The sequence below is a fragment of the Pararge aegeria genome, chromosome 11 (assembly GCF_905163445.1).
Source record: "Pararge aegeria chromosome 11, ilParAegt1.1, whole genome shotgun sequence".
NCBI lineage: Eukaryota > Metazoa > Arthropoda > Insecta > Lepidoptera > Nymphalidae > Pararge > Pararge aegeria.
This window is the reverse complement of record NC_053190.1, coordinates 17,880,752-17,902,100: the sequence shown is the minus strand read 5'-3', so window position 1 is coordinate 17,902,100 and position 21,349 is coordinate 17,880,752. Positions and strand designations below refer to the sequence as shown.

General features: G+C 39.8%; 1 protein-coding gene across 1 annotated transcript in view; it reads left to right on the top strand.

The window, feature by feature from the left end:
• Positions 1 to 6,413: 6,413 nt before the first annotated feature.
• LOC120627555 overlaps positions 6,414 to 21,349 on the top strand; it is a 61,233-nt gene continuing 46,297 nt past the window's right edge. Inside the window, exon 1 of the mRNA XM_039895559.1 lies at positions 6,414 to 6,821. Coding sequence (XP_039751493.1) covers positions 6,417 to 6,821 — 405 coding nt within the window. The 5' untranslated portion in view covers positions 6,414 to 6,416. The remainder of the gene's footprint in view (positions 6,822 to 21,349) is intronic.

Sequence of the window (21,349 nt, the reverse complement as noted above, 5' to 3'; positions counted from 1 at the left end):
TGATGCGTTGATTATATACAAAATGTGTACAAAGCAGTGAATAGTGATGGCGACAACTACTTTCGTAAACTTAAAACTAAAACTACGAGGGTTCCAAATGCGCCCTGGTCTAAGAAGAATCCCACAACAAACTTAGCCGGGTATTCCTTTTGTTGTCACCATCTCTCATTTGAATTGTTGTTTGCAATTGTTCACACCCAAGCATTTTCAAAGTCCTTTATACTATAATAGGGCTTTTCTATAAGCTTTCGCTTAATACCAACTTAGAAATTTTGTTTTTGATGATAGTTGATTTTGTAATTGTTTTCTTTTGTTTATATTATATTATATTCCGTGTTATTGTTACTTTTTATGATTGTTTTGTTATTGTTCAGTCGCGAGGATTCGGCGACGACGAAGATAAGGGGGCTGGCAGAAAACCAGTGCTGCGCTTTTTAGTATGCAGCTATACTGAGCCAGCTCCTTTGTCAAGCATTTTTGATACAAATATAACATTTTACACAAATGTGTGATTATTAAGACAAATTTTCTTTTCTTTTCCTTATAATCGCTTAGCGGCACGTCTGTGTCGGTTGACGTCACTGTGACACATTCGTGTGACACACGCAAAGCTCGTATTTCATGAAGAATGTCAATGCGTTTTGATCCAAGCTCTCTCGAGTTGTAGCGTATTAATTGACCTAAATATACTGCAGATATATTTCCCGTTAGGTCAAATTGCAGTGACATCGAAAAATAATAAAAGATTGATTCATTGTTGAAAGAGCACGCAATGTTTAAGTAGGTACTTGTTGTAATTGCTCTTTAAATTGTAAAATGTAAATTGTTGATATTGAAAAAGAGCAACTAATGACTTTCTTGCCGGCTTCTTCTCGGTAGAATCTGCCTTCCGAACCGGTGGTAGAGTCACAACACACAGACAGAGTTTGCGTTTCAAAAGTGCTTATATTAGGCCTACTTGAAATAAAAGAATTTTGAATTAAAGCCTCAGTGCAAAGCACTGGTCTCTTCTCAGAATGAGAAGAAATTTTGCCGTTATCTACCACGCTTTCCAAGTCCGCATAGGTAGACTAAATACGCCTTTACAAAAACAAAACAGATACAGAACTCTAAAGCATGCAGGTTTCCTGAAGATTCATTTAATTATTTATTCACTGTATTGCACAGCCAGAAAAAGGGTTTACGGGTAAGGGTTTCTACCAGGCAACCTTAGGACGTCCGAGAAAAACGAGTGAGTGTATACATGTATACATGTAAAATACATAACAAATATATATTTATATTCAATTTATAGACATAAGTGTACATTTATATTCGAAAATGTATTCAAATTTAAAAAAAGCGTGTAAGGGAGTATAAAAAATAACTAAATACATAAATCAGTGTTAAGAGGGAAACGATGTTTTCCTTCACCGTTAAAGCAAATTATATTTAAACGCACGTTGCTCTGAAAAGTAAAGGTGCGTTTCGGGAATCGAACTTAGTGCCCCCGAATGGCAGGCCGAAGCCTTAAAGGCAGGCCGGTCGGGCACCACTTCTTTAATTAATTATTTTTTTATATAAATCCATTTGTTTAATTGCGCTGCTAAAGTTTTATACGTCATAGACAATATTTTTTTATTTCTTGCATTATGCTTGTCATTAAGTGTGAGGTAAATGTACCTATAATCGTCTCTACATTAACAGTTTTTGTTAAAATGCCAGCTCGGGAGAGCGGACCCCACACGCTTGTTGTAATACAACCTCGTTTGTAACGCATCTCATGTTACTGGGGTGACCATAGTTAATCAATGTAGGCCACAGTCTCTATGGCTCTTAGAACTGACCGTAGTAAAACTCTAACATTGACTTACTACTATTTTTTACTAACAATAATAATATTATTGATTGCAAAAACACATGTATTTGGTTATGTTACAAATTATTTATTTTTTACTCTTTATTTGTACACCACTCAAACAAAGAAACAAGACAAAAAAAGAACAAACACATGAAGAATGAAGCAGGATACAAAAGGCGGCCTTATCGCTAAGTAGCGATCTCTGCCAGGCAACCTTAGGATTATATTATAGGATTAGGAAAACTAAAAAGAAAACAAATAGCTGGGGTACACTATTTAGTACATACATACGAATATCTACATACTAATACATAAACCAGACTACACAAATAAAAAATACTATTGATAAATATAAATATACTAATACATATCTTAATATACCATAAATACTTAAATATGAGTTTGAGTAGATAAATAAATAATAATGTTCGTCTTTACTGAGCGAGATAATGAGCCTTAACAGCATTTTTAAATATGCCCAATGAATTCGACTGTCTTATGATCAATGGGAGTGCATTCCACAATTCAGTAGCTTTGACAGTGAACGAATGCTTATAAAACTTCGTTTTGTGGAACGGCATGCTCAAAGTCAGCGCACGACTCGATCTAAGTTCAGACTGCACTCCAAGAAATTTAAACTTCTCCTTAAGATAAGAAGGGGTCTTAGGATTAAATAACACACAGTACACAAGTGAAAGTACATGAAGATCCCGGCGACGGCGGATAGGGAGCCACTTAAGCTTCTGACGAAATTCAGATACATGGTCATATTTGCGTAATCCAAATATGAACCGAATAGCTAGATTTTGAAGACGCTCAAGTTTTTTTTGGAAAGATATTTTTTTAAATAGTAATTTATTTTATTAAAAATTTACACCAAACAGTTTTTAAAGCTTTTAATTTTGTAGCAATATTTCAATATTTTTCTTTTTAAAAATAGTTTTCTATCTCTTTTTAAAAGGAATGTATGTTGCAGTTTCTTAAATTATTTTTAACATATTAGGTATGTACAATATTTTTTAGTTGTAGTTTAAAAGTTTTAAAACCGTATACTAAAGTTATATAATTTGAGGCAAAATAGTCAATTTGCAATTGGCAATTTTAATAGGGGTTTTATAGTTTTTACGTGTATCTCTTTTTAAAGGTAAGACAGGTATGAAAGTTTTATTCGAATTTTCAAAAAGAATTGTCACCTTACTGTAAAAGCATCCCCAGTAGATGCAACGCAACAGATCCTAAATGACTTTGTTTTTTGTAATTGGATGTTATGGTTAGAAAAACAAAACGTCCAATACACAACATGGACTTTTTATTACATTTTTTGTACATTGATTTTATATTTTTATCTCATTTAAAAATAGGTTAATTAATATACGAAGAAATCTGTACTCAAACGAAAAATATATTTTTTCATACTTTTATTTTTATAAACAGATTAGTCATTAAAGTTAGCCATCAGTAGTATATTTTTATTGAACTTTGTGCTTTTGATGTACATGCTTGTGATGTGCGTAAGCATATTTTTAAATTGTTGAGTGCTGGTAGCAACAACTACATTCTCCATTCTCATTCTCAAGACTCCACTTACGCTCCTTAATACCTACGCTTAGTAGATTGTATAAGGAATTCAGTGCAAAAAGTGAGTATATCGATTTGTTAAGCGATATTGTAGGAAAATTTCAAAACTAAAAAGAAAAATAAACTTTTGGCAATTTGCTAAAAGGTTACTGGTAATTTCATGATTACTCTAACATTGTTATTTTAGTTCCTTGAATATTTATTTTGGTTATATTAATGACTATTTCTGTTTAAAATTTATATTGATATTTGATTTGATTTTTTATTGTTATTTCTTTTGTATTCAAGGTATTTAAATTCTATAAAATCCAGTTATCGTACATACTAACTTGTGCATGTTGTAACAAGGAGTTAGTGAAATCAAAACGCTAACGATAGTTTATCCATAACTGTAATGTAATTTTATTGGTAGTCCTGATAAAAATATAAAAAAAAAACACTGAAGGGTTTCATTAGAAAAACATACAACAACCTAAGCTAGTTATGTTACTTGAAACCATTAAAAGAGCAACCTATTTAGAGCCATCATTCATACCAAAGTTTTTTTTAATCTTTTACGTATCTAATCTTTTATTCCCTATATTTTATAATACACTGGAATATTGTAAACCCAATTTGAATTTATATGATGAATTCTCATTTACCAGCAGTAGTAATTGCAGAAAAGTACTCGACTATATATTTTAAGCCTGTCAAAATCTAAGCAAGAATTACACAATCTATACTTTTAATAATGAATCTGTCTATGTCTGTCTAGTGTAGATCACTAATATTACCGCTGAAGAGTTTATCTTAGTTTGATACTCAATCATTGCATTTCACTGCGGGACTTAAGAATTAAATTTTTGCATTTGACACCTCTCATTTTAGAGAAAAGCTATTTAACATAACGTCTTAAAAGCTGGGCAACAAGATAAGTGAAATTAAAGTAATGCAACTTGTAAGTAAAGGATGAGTGATGCGATGCCCTTAAAAGATGGTATGGGAAAAAATACCATGAGAAGTTGTACGCAGACAAAGTCATTGGGAACTGCAAGTAAAATATTCGGTCATATGTTAGCATATATCTAACGTCATTACTTGGACATAACTTGGTACTAAGCAGATTTTAAACTATCGTAAATTTTATTATTTATTATTTTAACCTCTTGCAAATCTTAGCTCTTACCGCTCACTTACATTAAGGGGCTACCTCGAAAACTAGTTATATCGTATTAGAAGTAATAACACTACCTTTAATTAATGCTAATATACTTTTTTCCTGACTTCTTAATAGCCTTTAACAGTCTACTGTTGGATTAAAGGCCTATCCCACGGAGAGAGTTTGTCCATAATCTTTCCAATTATATTTGCTTGCTTTTGCTTAGATAATTTTTTTGGCGGCAATAATTAGCATGGTGGAAGTACTTCCCTGGATGAACTCCGTCCCAATACTAAATGCTTATATTGGGAATTTCTTGACAAAAATTCACACACCGAATACCCGTCTAAGAATTACACTCAACATTCTGTGATCAGCAGTGAAACATACGAAATTATTATTAGACCAATTAGGCAGGAAAATATTAATAACCTGTACATCAAAATTGTTTTTCAAAATCTAATAAGTTTATAATAGCATAAATATATATCACATATATCTATCATAGTATATATAAATTTATGTTGGTATTTGTGTAGTTAATATGTAAATGTAGTATGTATGTTCATGTAAGTTTATATTACATTTCTTTTTTTGTTTTTTTTTTTGTAACTTACTTTATGCACCATCCATTTTCCACTCTTTTATCGGCTTCGTACGCTCAGGTTGCTTTTAAAAGATCACTTTTAGTGATAAGGCCGCCTTTGCACCCTAGCACTAAGTACTATTACTGTTTTCCTTGTATTTTCCTTTTTTTTGTTGTGTTGCAATAAAGTTTTTCTATTCTATTCTATTCTATTCTAATTACAATAGTTTTAATCTGGTAAGTAACCTAGCAGTAAAAACATTTGAACCGATAAATGAGCCGTACATCGATCCCGAACCGAAATCCAGACAAGGTATGAATGGGCGCGAGACGGGTTCTTATTTATATCTCGTTATAACTACAGATCGGAAGTCGGAGTAGGGTAAAGCACACTGATACAGGCTTCGGGAAAAAAGAGAGGTAACTAAATTTAATCATGCTATGCTGAGCGTTAAAAAATCATTCAGATTTTTTTATTCATTTCATTCATATTTCGTATATATATGTATTAATAAGCATGTATATAAATTAATATTAAGGCCATCAAATTGTATGCACTGTGTTCTCCTTTTAATATTCTGTTAGGTTAACTACGTTAATACAACACATGGCCATCCAGCCCCAAAGTAAGCGTAGCTTGTGTACTAAGATGACTGAAGAATATTTTTATGAATAATAATACATAAATAGTCATAATATACAGATAAACACCCAGCCTCTGACAAACATTAATGTTTATAACACAAACATTTTCCCGTTGTGAGAATCTGATGCTGCCCACAGCGTCAGTTAGCCATCAAAAAAGCGTACCTTAGATTATTACTGAAATGCAAAAAATAGTACACCTTTTGCTTTTTTACTCAGTTCCCATGAAATCAAGAAGAGTTTTATGATGAAAATATGCTTCCTAAAAATCTCAATCTTTAACGCATTCTTTCGTAAATAACTTACTACTCAGTCTATTTAGCTAAGCTAAGTAGCTTTTGTTTTTTTTTATACAGAAATATTATTGAGAAAGCCATTGCTGTTTACAGAACATGGTAGGTTGTCTAGAAATATTTTACATGCAAAGCGCGAGGTCTGCGGATCCTGAAAAGAGAATCTAGCAAATAAACTAACAATTTGCCATTTATAGGTGAAAGATTAAAATTTAAAGCATCTAAATAAATACTTAAAATTAATTTATCTGAGGTGCGACGTTAATAAGACTTATCAAACGAGCGTCAACCTTTGTGACCCACAACCGGCGAGTTTACCCTCGCGGCCGAGCCATGTGGCCGCGCCAGTCGTCGTCCCGCCGCCGTCGCACCATGCTGCGTCCTTTCCTACTCGCCATACTCCTCACGCAAATCCGCTCCGCGCACGTGACCGACCCCCCAACCTTCGCCGACCGCCTCGACAGACTCTACGAAAAAGTCGAAAAGTTCACAATCGGCCCCGCGAAAAAATCCAATAGTAAACTATACGCTAAACTCGATCGACTTAACTCGTTAACACCCGATCGGCATCGGGATTTAAGTGATGATGACGATGAATTACTCTCGGCGATGAAACTGTGGGGATCGATGAGTGATGAACAGTTGAGGGGTCTCGTTCGTGAAATACAGCAGATGAAGGATGAAGATCGGAGTGAACGACTCACCGATGCTGATTATGACGGGGACTGGCCTGACGATGTAAGTGCAGTGCTCTTATTTTATAAATTCAAACTAATTATAATAATAAATAAATAAATAAATACACTAAGACAATCTACACATCGCCATCTAGCCCCAAAGTAATCGTAGCTTGTGTTATGGGTACTAAGATGACTGATTTTATGAATAGTATACATTAATACTTATAAAATACATATAAACACCCAGATGCTGAAAAACATTCATGTTTATCACACAAACATTTTCCAGCCGTGGCAATGGAACCCACGGCCTTGGAATCTGGATCGCTGTCCACTGCGCCAATCGGCCGTAAAATTCAAAATTAAAACTCATTAGAAGCCTAGTTTAATAAGCACGTATGAAACGTCAAGTCAGTCTGTTTGTAGTTACTCGTAGTTGTAGAGTAACACCGGTTCGTTAGTCACGTTAAATTTTTCTGTCTTGTGAGAGCTGAGAACGTATTGGCCGCCTTCTAGCAGCCTTGTCGATAGGAAATTCATGAATCGTGTAATTAAAGATTTATGAAATGTGTTTTCATACATTGTTTAAAATTAGGTACATTCGATATCATGTCATAAAATCATCCACAAAGGTGCTTTACTCAGAAGATATGCAGATATCTGTAATTTATATCAGTTTCTAGTAAGTCGATTGTTTAGATCCACTTACTGTGTATAATGACTAATGTTTTGTTTTATAAAGTTTATATTGTTATAAATATATTATCGCGAAGCTACTGTAAGTATAACTATTCCTCAAAAGATTTTAAACTAAGATTTTCGTGGTTAATCAACATTTCTTAAATATCAATCCAAAATATTATTGTGGTATGTACCTCTTGAGTTATATTCCGCGAAAAATTTGCACGAAGGGCATTGTTTAAAATTCTGTAGTAAAGTGTATGTTAATGTATATCGGACATCAAATATTAAATACTCGATTGGGTATTGAAATTATAATGTTAACGGTCGGCGATCCAGACGATGAGACGGTATTTAAGTGAAGATCAATTAGTTTAGGAGATACAGCAAACAAATATTATCGGTTAACTAATGAAGATTCGCGGTGATAGCTTAGTGGGTAAGGCTTCGGCTTTTCCTTTGCGGAGACCGAGTTCGAGCCACGGCACGCCCCACTAACTTTTCGGAGTTATGAGCGTTTTTAACTTAAGCAATTTAAATACCACTTAATTTAAACAGTGAAGGAAAACATAGTGAAGAAACCTGCAAGCCTAAATTCTCCATATGGTTCTTAATGGCGTATGAAGTAGCGATTCGCACTTAGCCAGCGTTGTAGACTACGGCTTAAACCCTTCTTTCTCATTCTGAGAGGAGAGAGAGAGAGGCCCAATACAGGGCACGGGCCCTGTATTGGGCCGCTAATGGGTTGAAGATGATGAATGAAGACTCCCTAGTTTTCTATCAATCAATTTCTCATCAAGTTGTGTAACAACGTCGGTTTTTTTACCGCTATATCCAGAAGAGTCAAACATAAGTCAAAAGGTAACATGATATAGCATATCTGACTTGCAATTGGAGTTTTTAAAAAGTTCAACCCTACATTCTTAAAAACAGTATCAGGCTAAATTAACTACCCGTTAAATAAGAGGTTTACGTAATGCAGCTTCACTTCCTATTTACCTACCACTTAGGCATTATTAACTAGCCTGTAAGTGTCTCCAGGCAGGACGTAGTTCCAATTATGCGTAATCTAAGTTTGTTAAGGAAATAATACTGAGAATATTAGGCTGCATCTTTTCTTTGCTTTGCTTTGAAATCTGTTAAAACTGTATGCATTTCTAACCTGTGTTATAATTTAATCAATGTAATCATTCATTTTCAGTATTAGTTGTATTTTAAAAGTTCAATTTTTTTTTTTTTTATAGTAAGCTTACTTTATCAGAACTTTTGAAACGCCAAACTATCTATTTGATGGGACTTTATCAGCGGTTCGGTAGGCATATTCTACCGAGAAGTAGCCGGCAAAAAACTTTACAAATAACTCATTTTTCAATATTTTTTTAAAAGAGAGATTTTCTTTTGTATATGTACAATTTGGTATATGAGGGCTTAAACGAAATTTTGATTCTAATTCTCGTAACATTTATTTTACTCCCCTACAAGCTCGTGAGATGGTGCTTGTGAGATAGTGATAACAAAAAAAAACTACCTGGCTAAGTTTGTTGTGGGCTCTTCTTAGACCAGGGCGCGTTTGGAACCCTCGTAGCTTTAGGTTTAAGTTGGCGTACGAAGTTATCACCATCCCCCACAATTATGTAAACATATGTGTATGAACGCTTCATAAGTGCCTGTGATAGGCCTACATGAATAAAGAAATTTTGAATTTGAATTTGAATTTGAAATTTGCTCTTGACTGCAGTCTTGGCCGGTGGTAAGCGATGAGCTGTCTAAGACGGTAGCGAGACAATGGTCAAAAGTCTCTTCTCTCTTAAGCCATAAGAGAGAGGAGACATGCTACTAATAGGCTTAAACGGCTATAAACTGAGCCACACCACCGCGCATCGACCTGAAGGCAGTAAACCTTATATATATTTTTTTTTACAACGCATACATCGCCATCTAGCCCCAAAGTAAGCGTAGCTTTTGTTATAGTTACTAAGATGACTGATGAATATTTTTATGAATAATAAACATAAATACTTATAATATACATATAAACACCCAGGCACTGAAAAACATTCATGCTCATCACACAAACATTTTCCAGTTGTGGGAATCGAACCCACGGCCTTGGACTCAGAAAGCAGGTTCGCTGCAAATTGCGCCAATCGGTTGTCTTATATTTAGATCCATCTCAATGCTAACTATTAAAGTACAATAATTGCATGTAAACATTTGTTCTGCCAACTAATGCATTTCGCGAAATATGATTCATGCTTTAGAAAATGCCAACTTATTTAAGGAAAATCATTGGGATTAATGATTTATATTGTAAAATAGGAAATATTTTTAATATCGTCATCATATCCCGAGAAAATGTGCTTAGAATGGTGAAGTGTAACTCTCGCATTTATTCGGAGTCCTTCACAGTAAAAGCGGCAATGCTGTGGAATGAACTCTCTGATGACATTCGACGCTCTAAATCCCTTGCGATTTTTAAAAGTCGTGTAAGGAGGCACTATTTGTCACTATAAACATGTTAATATTATATGTATATGTATGTGTATTTATGCATATGTATTAATATATATTATATTTAAATAAATATTTATATATATTATATTATTAGTATTTGTTATTTTATTTAATTTTTTTATGTATTTAAAATATATATTTTTTTTAAATATATAATTGCGATTTCCCGCTCTCATTGCCTTATTCCAATAGTTGAGGTAGCCTGGAAGAGACCACTGTTAGTGATAAGGCCGCCATTTGCATTTAATTTATGTTAATGTAAGTTTTCCTATGTGTGTGTTTCCTTGATTATGCAATAAAGTTGTTTAAATAAATAAAGAAATCGTATCAACCCTTCGCCGGCCCACTGCAGGGCACGGGTTTCCTACCATAATGAGAAAGGCCGTAGTCCACCACGCTGGCCCAGTGCGGGTTGGTGGACTGCCTTTGAGAACATTACGGAGAACTCTTAGGCTCTTAAACCTGCATGGTTTCCACGCTGTTTTCGTTCAGCAGTACAGAAAATAATAAAATAAAAATCCGATTGAAAATAACTCTTAGCTCGACTTGGTGATCGAACCCGCTTGATCCGTAGTCAGTTCAACTACTAAGCCAATGGGGCAGTTAGACTAACGAGTGTACCCACTCAACAGAGCCACGCTCCTCAGTAGAGATAACAAGCCACGAGACATATTTTTATCCTCTTATTATAGGTATATATCTAACAACCTCCCTAGCGCAGCGGTGAGCGCTATGGTTTTAGGCTGGAGGTACCGGGTTCGATTCCCGTCAGGGGCAAATTGGCTATAATTTCTGAATTTCCTCTGGTCTAGTCTGGTGGGAGGCTTTGGCCGTGGCTAGTTACCACCATACTGACTAAAACGTTCCGCTTAGCGATGTTGCCTGGCCTGGAGGACCAGGAGGCACCCTCGATTCGACGTCTCCTACTCTCCCCCCGATGTCGTCGAACCCTGGGGCTCTTCTCATGGCGAACTCTCGCGCTCGCCCCACTCCCCCGGTAACGCCGTAGCAACCCCTCAGGTGGTTAGCGGCTAGTGTCCATCCGAAAAAATTAAAAAATGATGCCTAGAAACCAATTAGGGGTATCGGCTAATATTACTGCCATAATCACTAACAGGTTAGCCCGCTACCATCTTAGACTGCATCATCACTTAGATTACAGTCAAAGGCAATTTGTAGTGGAATAAAAAAAAAAATTCAAGTAAAGAAAATATCACAAGGGATAAAATTAACTTGTCCACCAGTCAAAGCACGGTGACAGGGGTACGAATGAAGTGTATGGTGGTACAGTCACTACGAACAGACTGACTGGACGTTTCAAAAGTGCTTATAAACTGGACCTATCTGAAATAAATTAATTTTTAATTATGCTAGCCGTGCAGAAGAAAAACCCACGGTCATTTAATTTTTAGCCCGGCGATAAACCGCTTAACTATTGGCCATAAAGTAATAACTGCATGTAAACAGCAAACTGTTATTGTGCCAACTAATGCGTTTCGAGAAAATGACTCATGCATAAGATAAATTAATAAATGTCAACTACTCGAATTAGGTGATAAGGAAAACTTCTAACGGACCTCAGACCTCATGATTTTATGGATAGGTTAACCTAGTTTAATTTTGGCGCTTAATTTCTACTTGAAAGCTACGAAAGCAGATTTTTTTTTTAAATGACAAGGTTGCTTGGAAGCATTGAATAGAAGCAGGAGTTACTTTGCGGAAATCCATGATATATTATCAAAATTAAGCTTAATTTGCTATACTCCGCGAAAAGCAGGAGAATCTGTGTGGTGTAATTTATAATTTCTTCAATCCTTATACTCCACACCAAACAGATCTTCGGCAATATACCCTCTACGCACGTTTCGCTCCGAGCATCCTCAGGAGATGTTGAATTTACAATGAATAATTGTTATGTGAAAAATTCGCTGCTTTTTCGGAAGGACACTTGCCGATAACCTCCTAAGGGGTTGCTACGGCGTCACCGGGGGAGTGGGGCGAGCGCGAAAGCTCGCCATGAGAAGAGCCCCAGGGCTCGACGACATCGGGGGGAGTATGGGAGACGTCGACCCGAGGGTGCCTCCTGCGAGGACTCGGACCTCGGCTCGGTTCGACGTTAATCTGACTGTTGGTGGACTTTTGGACTAATCATTGTTTAGTCCGAACGCCCCCGTGACCGTGGTAAGGATCCACGTCCGGATGACGTCAGAAATCGGGGCCCTCGTCTTCGCCGGCGAAGACGCTGTGAATGTTGCGTGTGTGTGTGTTGTTGGGACACGTTGTCGGTAGTTATTTTGTCGTCAGGGTCGTCAAGGACATGCTTCGGACGTCGCCGCTTTGGTTCGACGTCGGGGACGGGGGTATAAGTGGACGCCTCGACCACTAGGGGGTTGGGGTGTCGGACTGCATTTTCAAAGTAGGTCTTTGATAATGTTTTCATGTACTGGGCTATGGTGGGAAGATCGAGGTCTCGGTGGAGATCTACGTTGCGCATGTACCACGGACTGTCCGTGGTCATACGCATAAATTTGTTCTGCAGGACTTGAAAGCTCCTGTAGGAGCTGTGAGGGCGATGGGCGAATACGACGCTGGCGTATGTCATAATGGGACGTATGCACGTTTTATACAAGGTTACCTTGTGACGGAGGGATAATTTGCTTTTGCGGCAAATCATCGGATAGAGACGACCCATCACATACGCAGCCTTGTTGCGGGCCTTGCGAATGTGTGCGGTGAAGCTCATTCTATGATCGAACGTTACTCCCAGGTATTTGGCCTTGTCTTGCCAGGGTATGGGACGCCCGTAGAGGGTGACCTCTGCGGGGTTTACCGTGAAGCGGCCTCTCGTTTTGCCCGTGAAGAGCACCGCTGCGCTCTTCTCGGGGTTAACCTCGATCCTCCAGAGGCGGAACCACTTGCCCAGCAGGTGGAGCGCCTTTTGGAGTCGACTTGCAATGTTGCTCTTTTTGGGATCGGTCGCAAAGAGAGCGGTATCGTCGGCGAATTGGGCCAGTTTGACCGTCGCCGGTAGGTCGCGGGGAATGTCGCTCGTGAAGAGCGCGTATAGAAGTGGGGAGAGCGCGGAGCCCTGAGGGACTCCCGCTCGTATGGGTCTAGGGGAAGAGAGCGTACCGTCTAGACGATAGCGAAATGTGCGATCGGTGAGATACGCTCGCAGCAAACGAACGAGACTAGCTGGCACGCCCAGATGGTGCAGCTTGTACAACAAGCCGGCGTGCCAGACCCTGTCGAAGGCCTTGGCAATGTCTAAGAACACGGCCCCAGTGGGGCTCATGTGTCTGTATCGATTGAATCCTGCCAGTATGTGCTCCGTGAGGCGGTGCGCTTGGTGGACGCAAGAGTGCTTGGCTCGAAAGCCGAATTGCTCGTCGTTAAGGAGGTTTTTCTCCTCTACGACTGCCTTCAGTCTGTGTAATATTACCCTCTCATACACCTTTGCTAAGGTGTTGAGGAGGCTTATAGGGCGATAACTGGAGGGAAGGTCGCGGGGTTTGCCCGACTTGTGGATACCTATGACTGTTGCTTCCTTCCACTGGTTGGGGAAGTAGCAGTTTGCCAAGAATACATTAAAAATTACCACTAGTAGGTTGATAATTTGTCCTGGGAGTAACTTTAGGGTTTTATTGGTAATGCCGTCGGGGCCTGGGGCTTTCTTAGAGTGGAAACCCTTGATAATAGTATGAACTTCATCGCAGGTCGTCGGGGCGAGAGGTTCACCATCGGGAGGGGTCGAGAGGATTGTTGCGAGTTCGCTTTCGACTCGCAAGACGTGGGGCCTATCAATGGATACGGTGCTCGGAGAGCATTGGGATTCGAGGCAGTCAGCCATGCATTCAGCCTTATCGATATCTTCAAAGGCGGGCGGAAGGTCGGGCCGTGCTAACGGGGGGAGGGCGGGAGCGCGGGTCATTTTGAGAGCCTTCGCCAGTTTGTAGAACGCACTACGCGATGGCGAGAGCTCCCCCAAGAACCTGTCCCATTGTCCGTGTCGGAGTGCGGTAATGATAGACACTACCTTCCTCTGGGCTCTCCAGAGTTCTAACCGATTCTGTCGTGTCGGATATTTGTCATGCTCCCTATGGGCCCTATTCTTGTTTGTGATTAGCTCTCGCGCGTCCTCCGTGAGTACCATGCGGTAAAATCCGCACGGCATCTCGCGGGAGCATTCGCTCGTAGCGTCACAAACGTGGTTGGTCAGGTGCAGTGAGGCTGCCTGGGCTTGCTCTAATGTCTCTACGACGTCAGGAATTTTAGAGAGGTGCACAGAGTCCTTCGCTTCGAGTAGCCCGGAGAGCTTCTTGAAGTCGATGACTTTACGGGTCGGGAGGATCGCGGGGCCTACGGGGCCTAGCTGTAGTTTGACAGGTCTGTGATCCGAATATAGCTCGGATAGCACTTCCACAGAGTTCACCTGAAGGGTGATATTCTTGAGGAGCGCTATGTCGAGTATGTCCGGTCGGTCGATCGAACTATCCGACATCGGGAAGCGAGTCGGCGAGTCTGGGGCAACTACGATAAAGTTGAGGTCGGGTCGTCTGACAAGTATGTTAAGTTGTCGTCCGTGCGCGTTAGTGGAGCGGGACCAGTCGGTGTGCTTAGCGTTGAAGTCGCCAGCCAAAATGACAGAGTCACCTAAGGAGAGGAGAGCGAGTAAGTCACTCTCTAAAAAGGTTTTGTTCGGTGAGAGATAAACGGATGCTAGTATGATCGACGGATGGCCGGTCATACCCACCTGACATACGGAGGCTTCCATGTTGGTAAGCTGTGGAGGATCGAGAGGAGTGCAGTGAAGAGCCCTTCTGTAATAGATCGCGGTACCACCCAACCGGTTGGTGGTCCGATCATTTCTAATTAAGTTATAATTTCCAACTTTGGGATCGCTTCTACTAGGTTTTAAGAAGGTCTCTTGCACTAGGAAGATATCGATTTGTTGTGCACATATAAATTCACGGATTTGATGCATTTGATCGATAATGCCGTTTGCATTAAAGAAGCTGACTGCCAGGGAGTGTGGTTTTACCCTACCTTTATATGTACTACCCATTAACGGATTGCTTTTTGGATAGTCCCGATGGTTGTTAGGAGGCTAGAGTGCTCACGCATAGCCTGGTTGAGGGAGACCTTTGCCTTTGCAAAGAATACTTTTACCTCGTTCATGTCAACCGCAGACACGAGGTACTGGATGAAGTCCAGGGGGTCCATATCCGGAGATAGGTGCATGGGCGAGGGCGCTGAGGCCGGGTGGGCCGCTGCCGGTGCGGTGGCCTGAGGGGCTACCGGCACCGGTGCGGGGGCGGGGGCGGAGGCGCTAGGCGCTCCGTTAAGGGGCTTGGCCCATGCGCTGGTAGCGGGTACCGGCGCTGGGACGAAGCGTTGGGCGGGCTGTGCTGCGGGTCTCCGAGCCGGCGGCGGACCCCCGCGCCGTGTAAACTGCGGCGCCTTTGGGCATCCGCGATAATTCGCGGGGTGCCCTTGGGTGTAGCAGAGTACACAGCTCGGTGGTTCGTCGACGGTCGGGTCCCGTCGGGAGCAATCGGCGGTGCCGTGGTCGCCCAGGCACTTGACGCACCTAGGGCGGGCGAAACAATTCCTTGCGGAATGGCCGTACAGTTGGCATCGGTGGCACTGGCCGACCTTGCCTCTGTTATGGGGCTTCTCGATAGTGAGTCCTGAAAGGTGGCACACTTTTTCGAGATTGTAAATCTCTTTACCTTCGGGGGAAAGTTCTAATAAAACGAGAACCATCTCGTAGACATATTTCGTCCTGGTATTGTACATCCTATGTACCTCCAGGACAGGTAGATTTTGCGACAAAAGGTCGGCTTTTATTACCTCGGAGCTAATCTCCTTCGGTAATCCTTTAATGACGACGCGGAGAATGCGTTCGTCTCTTAGGGCGTAGGTATGAAAACCTATATTATGCTCTCTGAGCATTGAAGTTAGCCGACGGTGGTCGTCGGAGGATAGGCACTGTACTCTAATGCCTATAGCGGTGGATCGGGCACCGGTGAAGCCGATGCCGTTCGCTTCAAGAAGCGGGATGATTTTCATCCATGCGAGCTTGTCGCGGATGAAGAGAGGTGGGATTCTATCCCTGGGTTGGGGTTGCTCCTCCATAGGGGAGTCTTCGGGCTCGTCTTCGTCCGCAGGGGAAGCCTGGGACGCTGCGCGAGGCGCTGCGCGGGGCGCTTGGGACTGGGTCTTAATCGGGCGGTCCGGTACCACTTTCTTTGGCGGGTTCGCCTTGGATTTGGAAGCCTTAAGCTTCCGCTTTTTAGCACCGACGACGGTGAAGCCGTCGTCGGTCTCGGATGATGCCGGGGAGGTAGATTCTTCGATCGCTATCGCAGGGATAGCGACCGGGTCTTCAGTAATCGGCTCTGCGGGAGCCGGGGATTGCGGGCTGTCCGTGAACACTCTAGGCCTAACAGTCCTAAAGCGGTTTAGGTAACCCGCGTTATTCTCCTGGAGGTCCTTTAAGAGGGCCTCCAGATTAAGGTCGGAGTCGGCGAGGGCCATGGCGGCCCCCGGGGTAGCGGTTGGCCTCCCTGCCATGCAGGGAGGTGTGTGCCTAAAAAAAGGGTGTGGCCCTATGGGGCCTCGCCTTTAGGTGACGAGGGTGTTAAACTACGCTAATAATAACACGTGTACTTACAGGAATCCTAGACCCTAGAACTACACTGCACTACCACAACGCAGAAACTTTCACCTCGAGCAATCGGTTGCGAGACAGACATCCGTACGGGACGGATGCGCGAGTCGGAATCGTGAAAAATTCGCCAAATGTGTCGCCTTTTATACCTTTTTTGACCCCCACCTTATCTATCTAAGCCCCTCCCACCTCATTAGTGCCTTTGAATATGTTCAAAGGCACTAATGAGGTGGGAGGAAGCTTTTGCTTGGAAGCATCCGGCTCCGCTTTCAGCTCTCACAAGATAGAAAAATGAATGTTAAAATGTAAAATGTAAATTGTTGATGTTGGAAAAGAGCAACTGCTGAGTTTCTTGCCGGCTTCTTCTCGGTAGAATCTGCCTTCCGAACCGGTGGTAGAGTCAATACAAACATGCAGTCTTGACGTTTCAAAAGTACTTATATTAGGCCTACTTGAAATGAATGAATTTTGAATTTTTTTGAATTTTACTTTTATTCATAATGATCATCAACAGCCTATAGGAGTCGGTGGCTGGAACAAAGTCCTCTCCCCACAGGAGGGTTTGCAGGAGAGGAATCTGCTGCCCGTTCTTTATTATATTTCCTTAGTCGCTTCATGCGTCATCCGAGAAAGAGAAGGGGGTTGAGCTGTATTCAGATCTGCGGTCACCACACGGCACTTTCTTATTGTTTTAAATGACAAAGTGAGATGGTGATAACAAAAAGAACACCCGGTTTAGTTTGTTGTGGGCTTCTTCTTAGACCGGCCGCTTTGGAGCCCTCGTATAGTTTTAAGGTTACGAATATCGTTATAGCCATCATCTCACTAATATTTATCTACTTATTTATTATGAAATGCACGTATCAAAAGCGCTTAAAAACATTTAAATTTGACTTATGAGATTATACCTACTTAATAGAGAAATGGTCGCCGCCCTAAACACTCACACGTTGTCAGTGCGTCCGTCATAATATGTGTAGATTAATATAACGTAAATTATGGTGCTGCGAGAAAATTTCAATTAATCATCGCGTGATTACAGTGGCTATTTCATGACAAGTCAGCACTTCTCGTCAAGACGAAGCGAATCGTGCTGAGTGCGGCTAAGCAACATAAACTATTTACAATCTATGTAGTTCCAAAGCGAAAATAAGATTAGTTATTCTTAATTGTCATTTGGCCAGAAATTTGGTCAAGAGGTCTTTACACGCTTGAGTAAAATAAATATAAAAGAAAAGACAAAATTGCTCCTAACAAAAAGTTTGAGAAAGTTTTTCTTATTTTTTTTGTGATATTAAAATAATATAATAATAGATATAAACTATTAAGACATTAGTGGGTAGTTTTTTTGTTTCTAACCCAGACAAATTTATAGGCTTTTTGTTTTGCCAAGAGTTTATTTGCCTTTAATAGTTGTTTATTTACTGGAGGCAGGTGCTCGTTGACGAAAAACTTTTTTCCGGACCTTCAATGCCAATATCACTCGTACAGATCCACAGATTACTTTTTTTCCTTTTCATGCTTGAGAGTATCCTATCCTTGCAAAATAATTTATAAAGATGTGTTCCCAGAATTCATCAAAAACTAAAACAAATAAAATTGCAATGAATAATAATTGCAAGGTTTTCAATATACAAAATTACTGAAACCGAAAACAAACATGTCACTATTTTTAATATAAAACTTATTCTGTATTGCACCAAATCGGTTATTACCGATTCAGAGACTCCAATTAGAGATGTATAAGAATTGCTCGTTTAAAGATATTACATAAGATTATTCTTCTTTTTAACTTGTTGTATTGTATGTAAATAAAGAGTAAGTAATAATTTTGAAACAACATCGCTTGCGATTTATCTCGGGTGTGCACCGAGTAGCTACAATAAAATAAACATTGCCTCAGGTTCAAGTGACATTGGTAAAGTAAATGGTATAGTTCAAGGATAAAGTGTCGCAAGGAACGCATAGTTCTTGCAATTAACTACTACTTTAAGGGCTCCATCATTGTATGTGAGAAATGTAAGTGCACTATGTTTTGAAAGACCATATTGTGTAAACGGTGATAGCTTAGTGGTTAGGACTTCGGTTTTAGTTTCGCGGGAACTAAATTCGAACCCCGGCACTAATGTTACTTTTCAAAGTTATGTGCGTTTGAAGCGGTTCCATCATGGCTTTAACGGTGAAGGAAAATATCGTGAAACTCGAATGCCATGCTCTTCTTGATTACCATCAGCCCGTTACCGATCCACGAAAGGGCACGGATCTCCTCCACCACGCTGGCCCAGTAGTGGACTCCACACGCTTTTGAAAACGTCATGGAGAACTCCCAGTCTTGCAGGTTGTCACTATGTTTTCATACACCGTTCAAGCAAGTGATGTTTTCCACCGATCTTTCACTGTTCAGGCTGTTAAGCTTTGGAATGCCTTGCCTCTTGAAATCCGAGAGGCACAGTCTATTACCATTTTTAATCAAAGATCATTTTTTGTCTGCATCTGCGGATCTTTAACTTGCCTATTCCCTTGTGATTTGAAAATATTGTATATATTTATTTATTATTGATATTAATTATATAGGTATATATTAATTATTATCACTATCTATATATTTTATTGTAAGTTTGTTATATGTACATATTATATTTGTATATAGGTTTATGCATGGTTATTTGCAACACAGTACAGTTAAATGCACCACCTACCTCTCTTCTTGAGCTGTTTTTAACGCCTTTGGTTGCCTGGAAGAGATCGCTATGTAGCGATAAGGCCCCCAAATTGTATACCTTTTGTTAAATTGTTACTTTTAATTTGTTATGTTTATGTGGTGTACAATAAAAGTGTATTCATTTATTCATTCATGTTTTAATTTGTCAAAACGCACATAACTTAGAAAAGTTAGAGGTGCGTGCTGGAATTCAAACTTGGTCCCCCGAAAGTTAAGTCGAGCTCCTATCCAATGCGCTATCACAGCTTCCCAATATCCCAATGCTTTGAGCAAATTTGTTTATAGTCATACTTATACCTATTAGCGTCGATCGTTAAAACTACTAAACCAATTTAAGTTGACGAAATAAAAATTAGACTCCTGATTATCTCTTTCTCTCTCTATCTTTATTCTACATAAAAAAACAGCAAATAAATTACGCAGAACAGTTGTTACATGCAGGATTATTTTTTTAAACGTACCAAATTGCCAGCTTCCTCAAATTTTTGCAAGTCATTGCTTGGCATTCCTAACAAATAAAAGTTTGGGCTCTTATAAGACAATTAGTATATGAATTAAAGAATTTGAGGACCACTCATGGCAATACTACAGATTATAACCCATATTTACAAACCATAAAGGAGTAAAGTTAATTCGCCGCCGAGAAGTTTGCCAAGAAATCATTAAAACCTCATAAAGACTTACATACTTTGTAAGCTTTTACACACTCGCACCGCCTTTTTAATTTATTTGCAATCATCCTCTAATTCGCGTTTCTACTTTTGATTGTACAGTTCACTGTAAGAAGTCAAAAGTTAGTGTTCTTCACAAGATTGCCTTGACGGTTCCGGGAAGGATTCAACCGATTTAAGTGGAGGTTTATGTGACCCCAAGCATCATGGATCTGTTATTATTAAACTCTTTATTTGTATACCACAACATTAACATATATAAAATATAACAAAAACAGAAATATATCGAAAGAAGTAGCAATACAAAAGGCGGCCTTATCGCTTAATAGCGATCTCTGCCAGGCAACCTTTGAATTAGGAAAAACAAAAAGAGGAGAATAGACTGCTGGTGGTACAAATATTATTAACATGCGAATAACTACATGCTAATACATAAACTAGTGTACACAAATAGAACAAAAGTAAATAATATAATTAATAAATGAACATAAAAATAAACTAATATATATAATAACAACACTTACATTTAAATACTTTAACATACAATAAATGAGTAAGTATATGATATTAATAGTCGTTGACAATGTAATAAGCCTTAACTGCTCTTTTAAATATCGCCAGTGATTTGGATCGTCGTATGCTCAATGGAAGCGCATTCCACAATTCCACATCTAATGTCACATGAGCCTTAACATCTACGCCTCAGGTAATGGCATTTGTAGGACGTGTTCCTTGCATGACATGCTCTGTATCTAGACGATGGGTTTCCACTCGTGCAATCGAAGAAAGAACCGGCAAGTGGCAAGCGGTAATGCTGATACAATCATTATTCTATTCGATTAAGGTGAATACGACTGCCAATAAACCTCACGAGCAAGAACTCAATTAAACGGAGTTAGAGGCGAAAGCTAGTAAATAAATAAACATAAAGGCAACTACCGTCTGTCTGTCGTTCGCTCATTTAGCTATTGGAAACGCGTCGCTAATCTATTTTAAGGATTGCATCGTGACAGTCTGCAGTCATTCACATTTTATTACGCGCACTGCATACTCGATTGTGTCTAACCAAAGACGTTTGGAAGATAGACCGTCTTATACGAACACTTCGACACCATCCACTTTATTAGAAAAATTGAAAAAAAAAATGCTTTAATTCTTCTTTTTCTTGCGGTGCCTCTCCGAATAGCGAGGGTTGGCAGTCAACTTCGTAAATTCTTGTCTGTTTTTCGCGAGATGAAGTAATTCCGCTGCACTCGCGATTCCAGTCCACTATCTGATGTAACGAAGCCAGGACTTTTTTCTGCGACCAACGCCTCTTCTTCTTG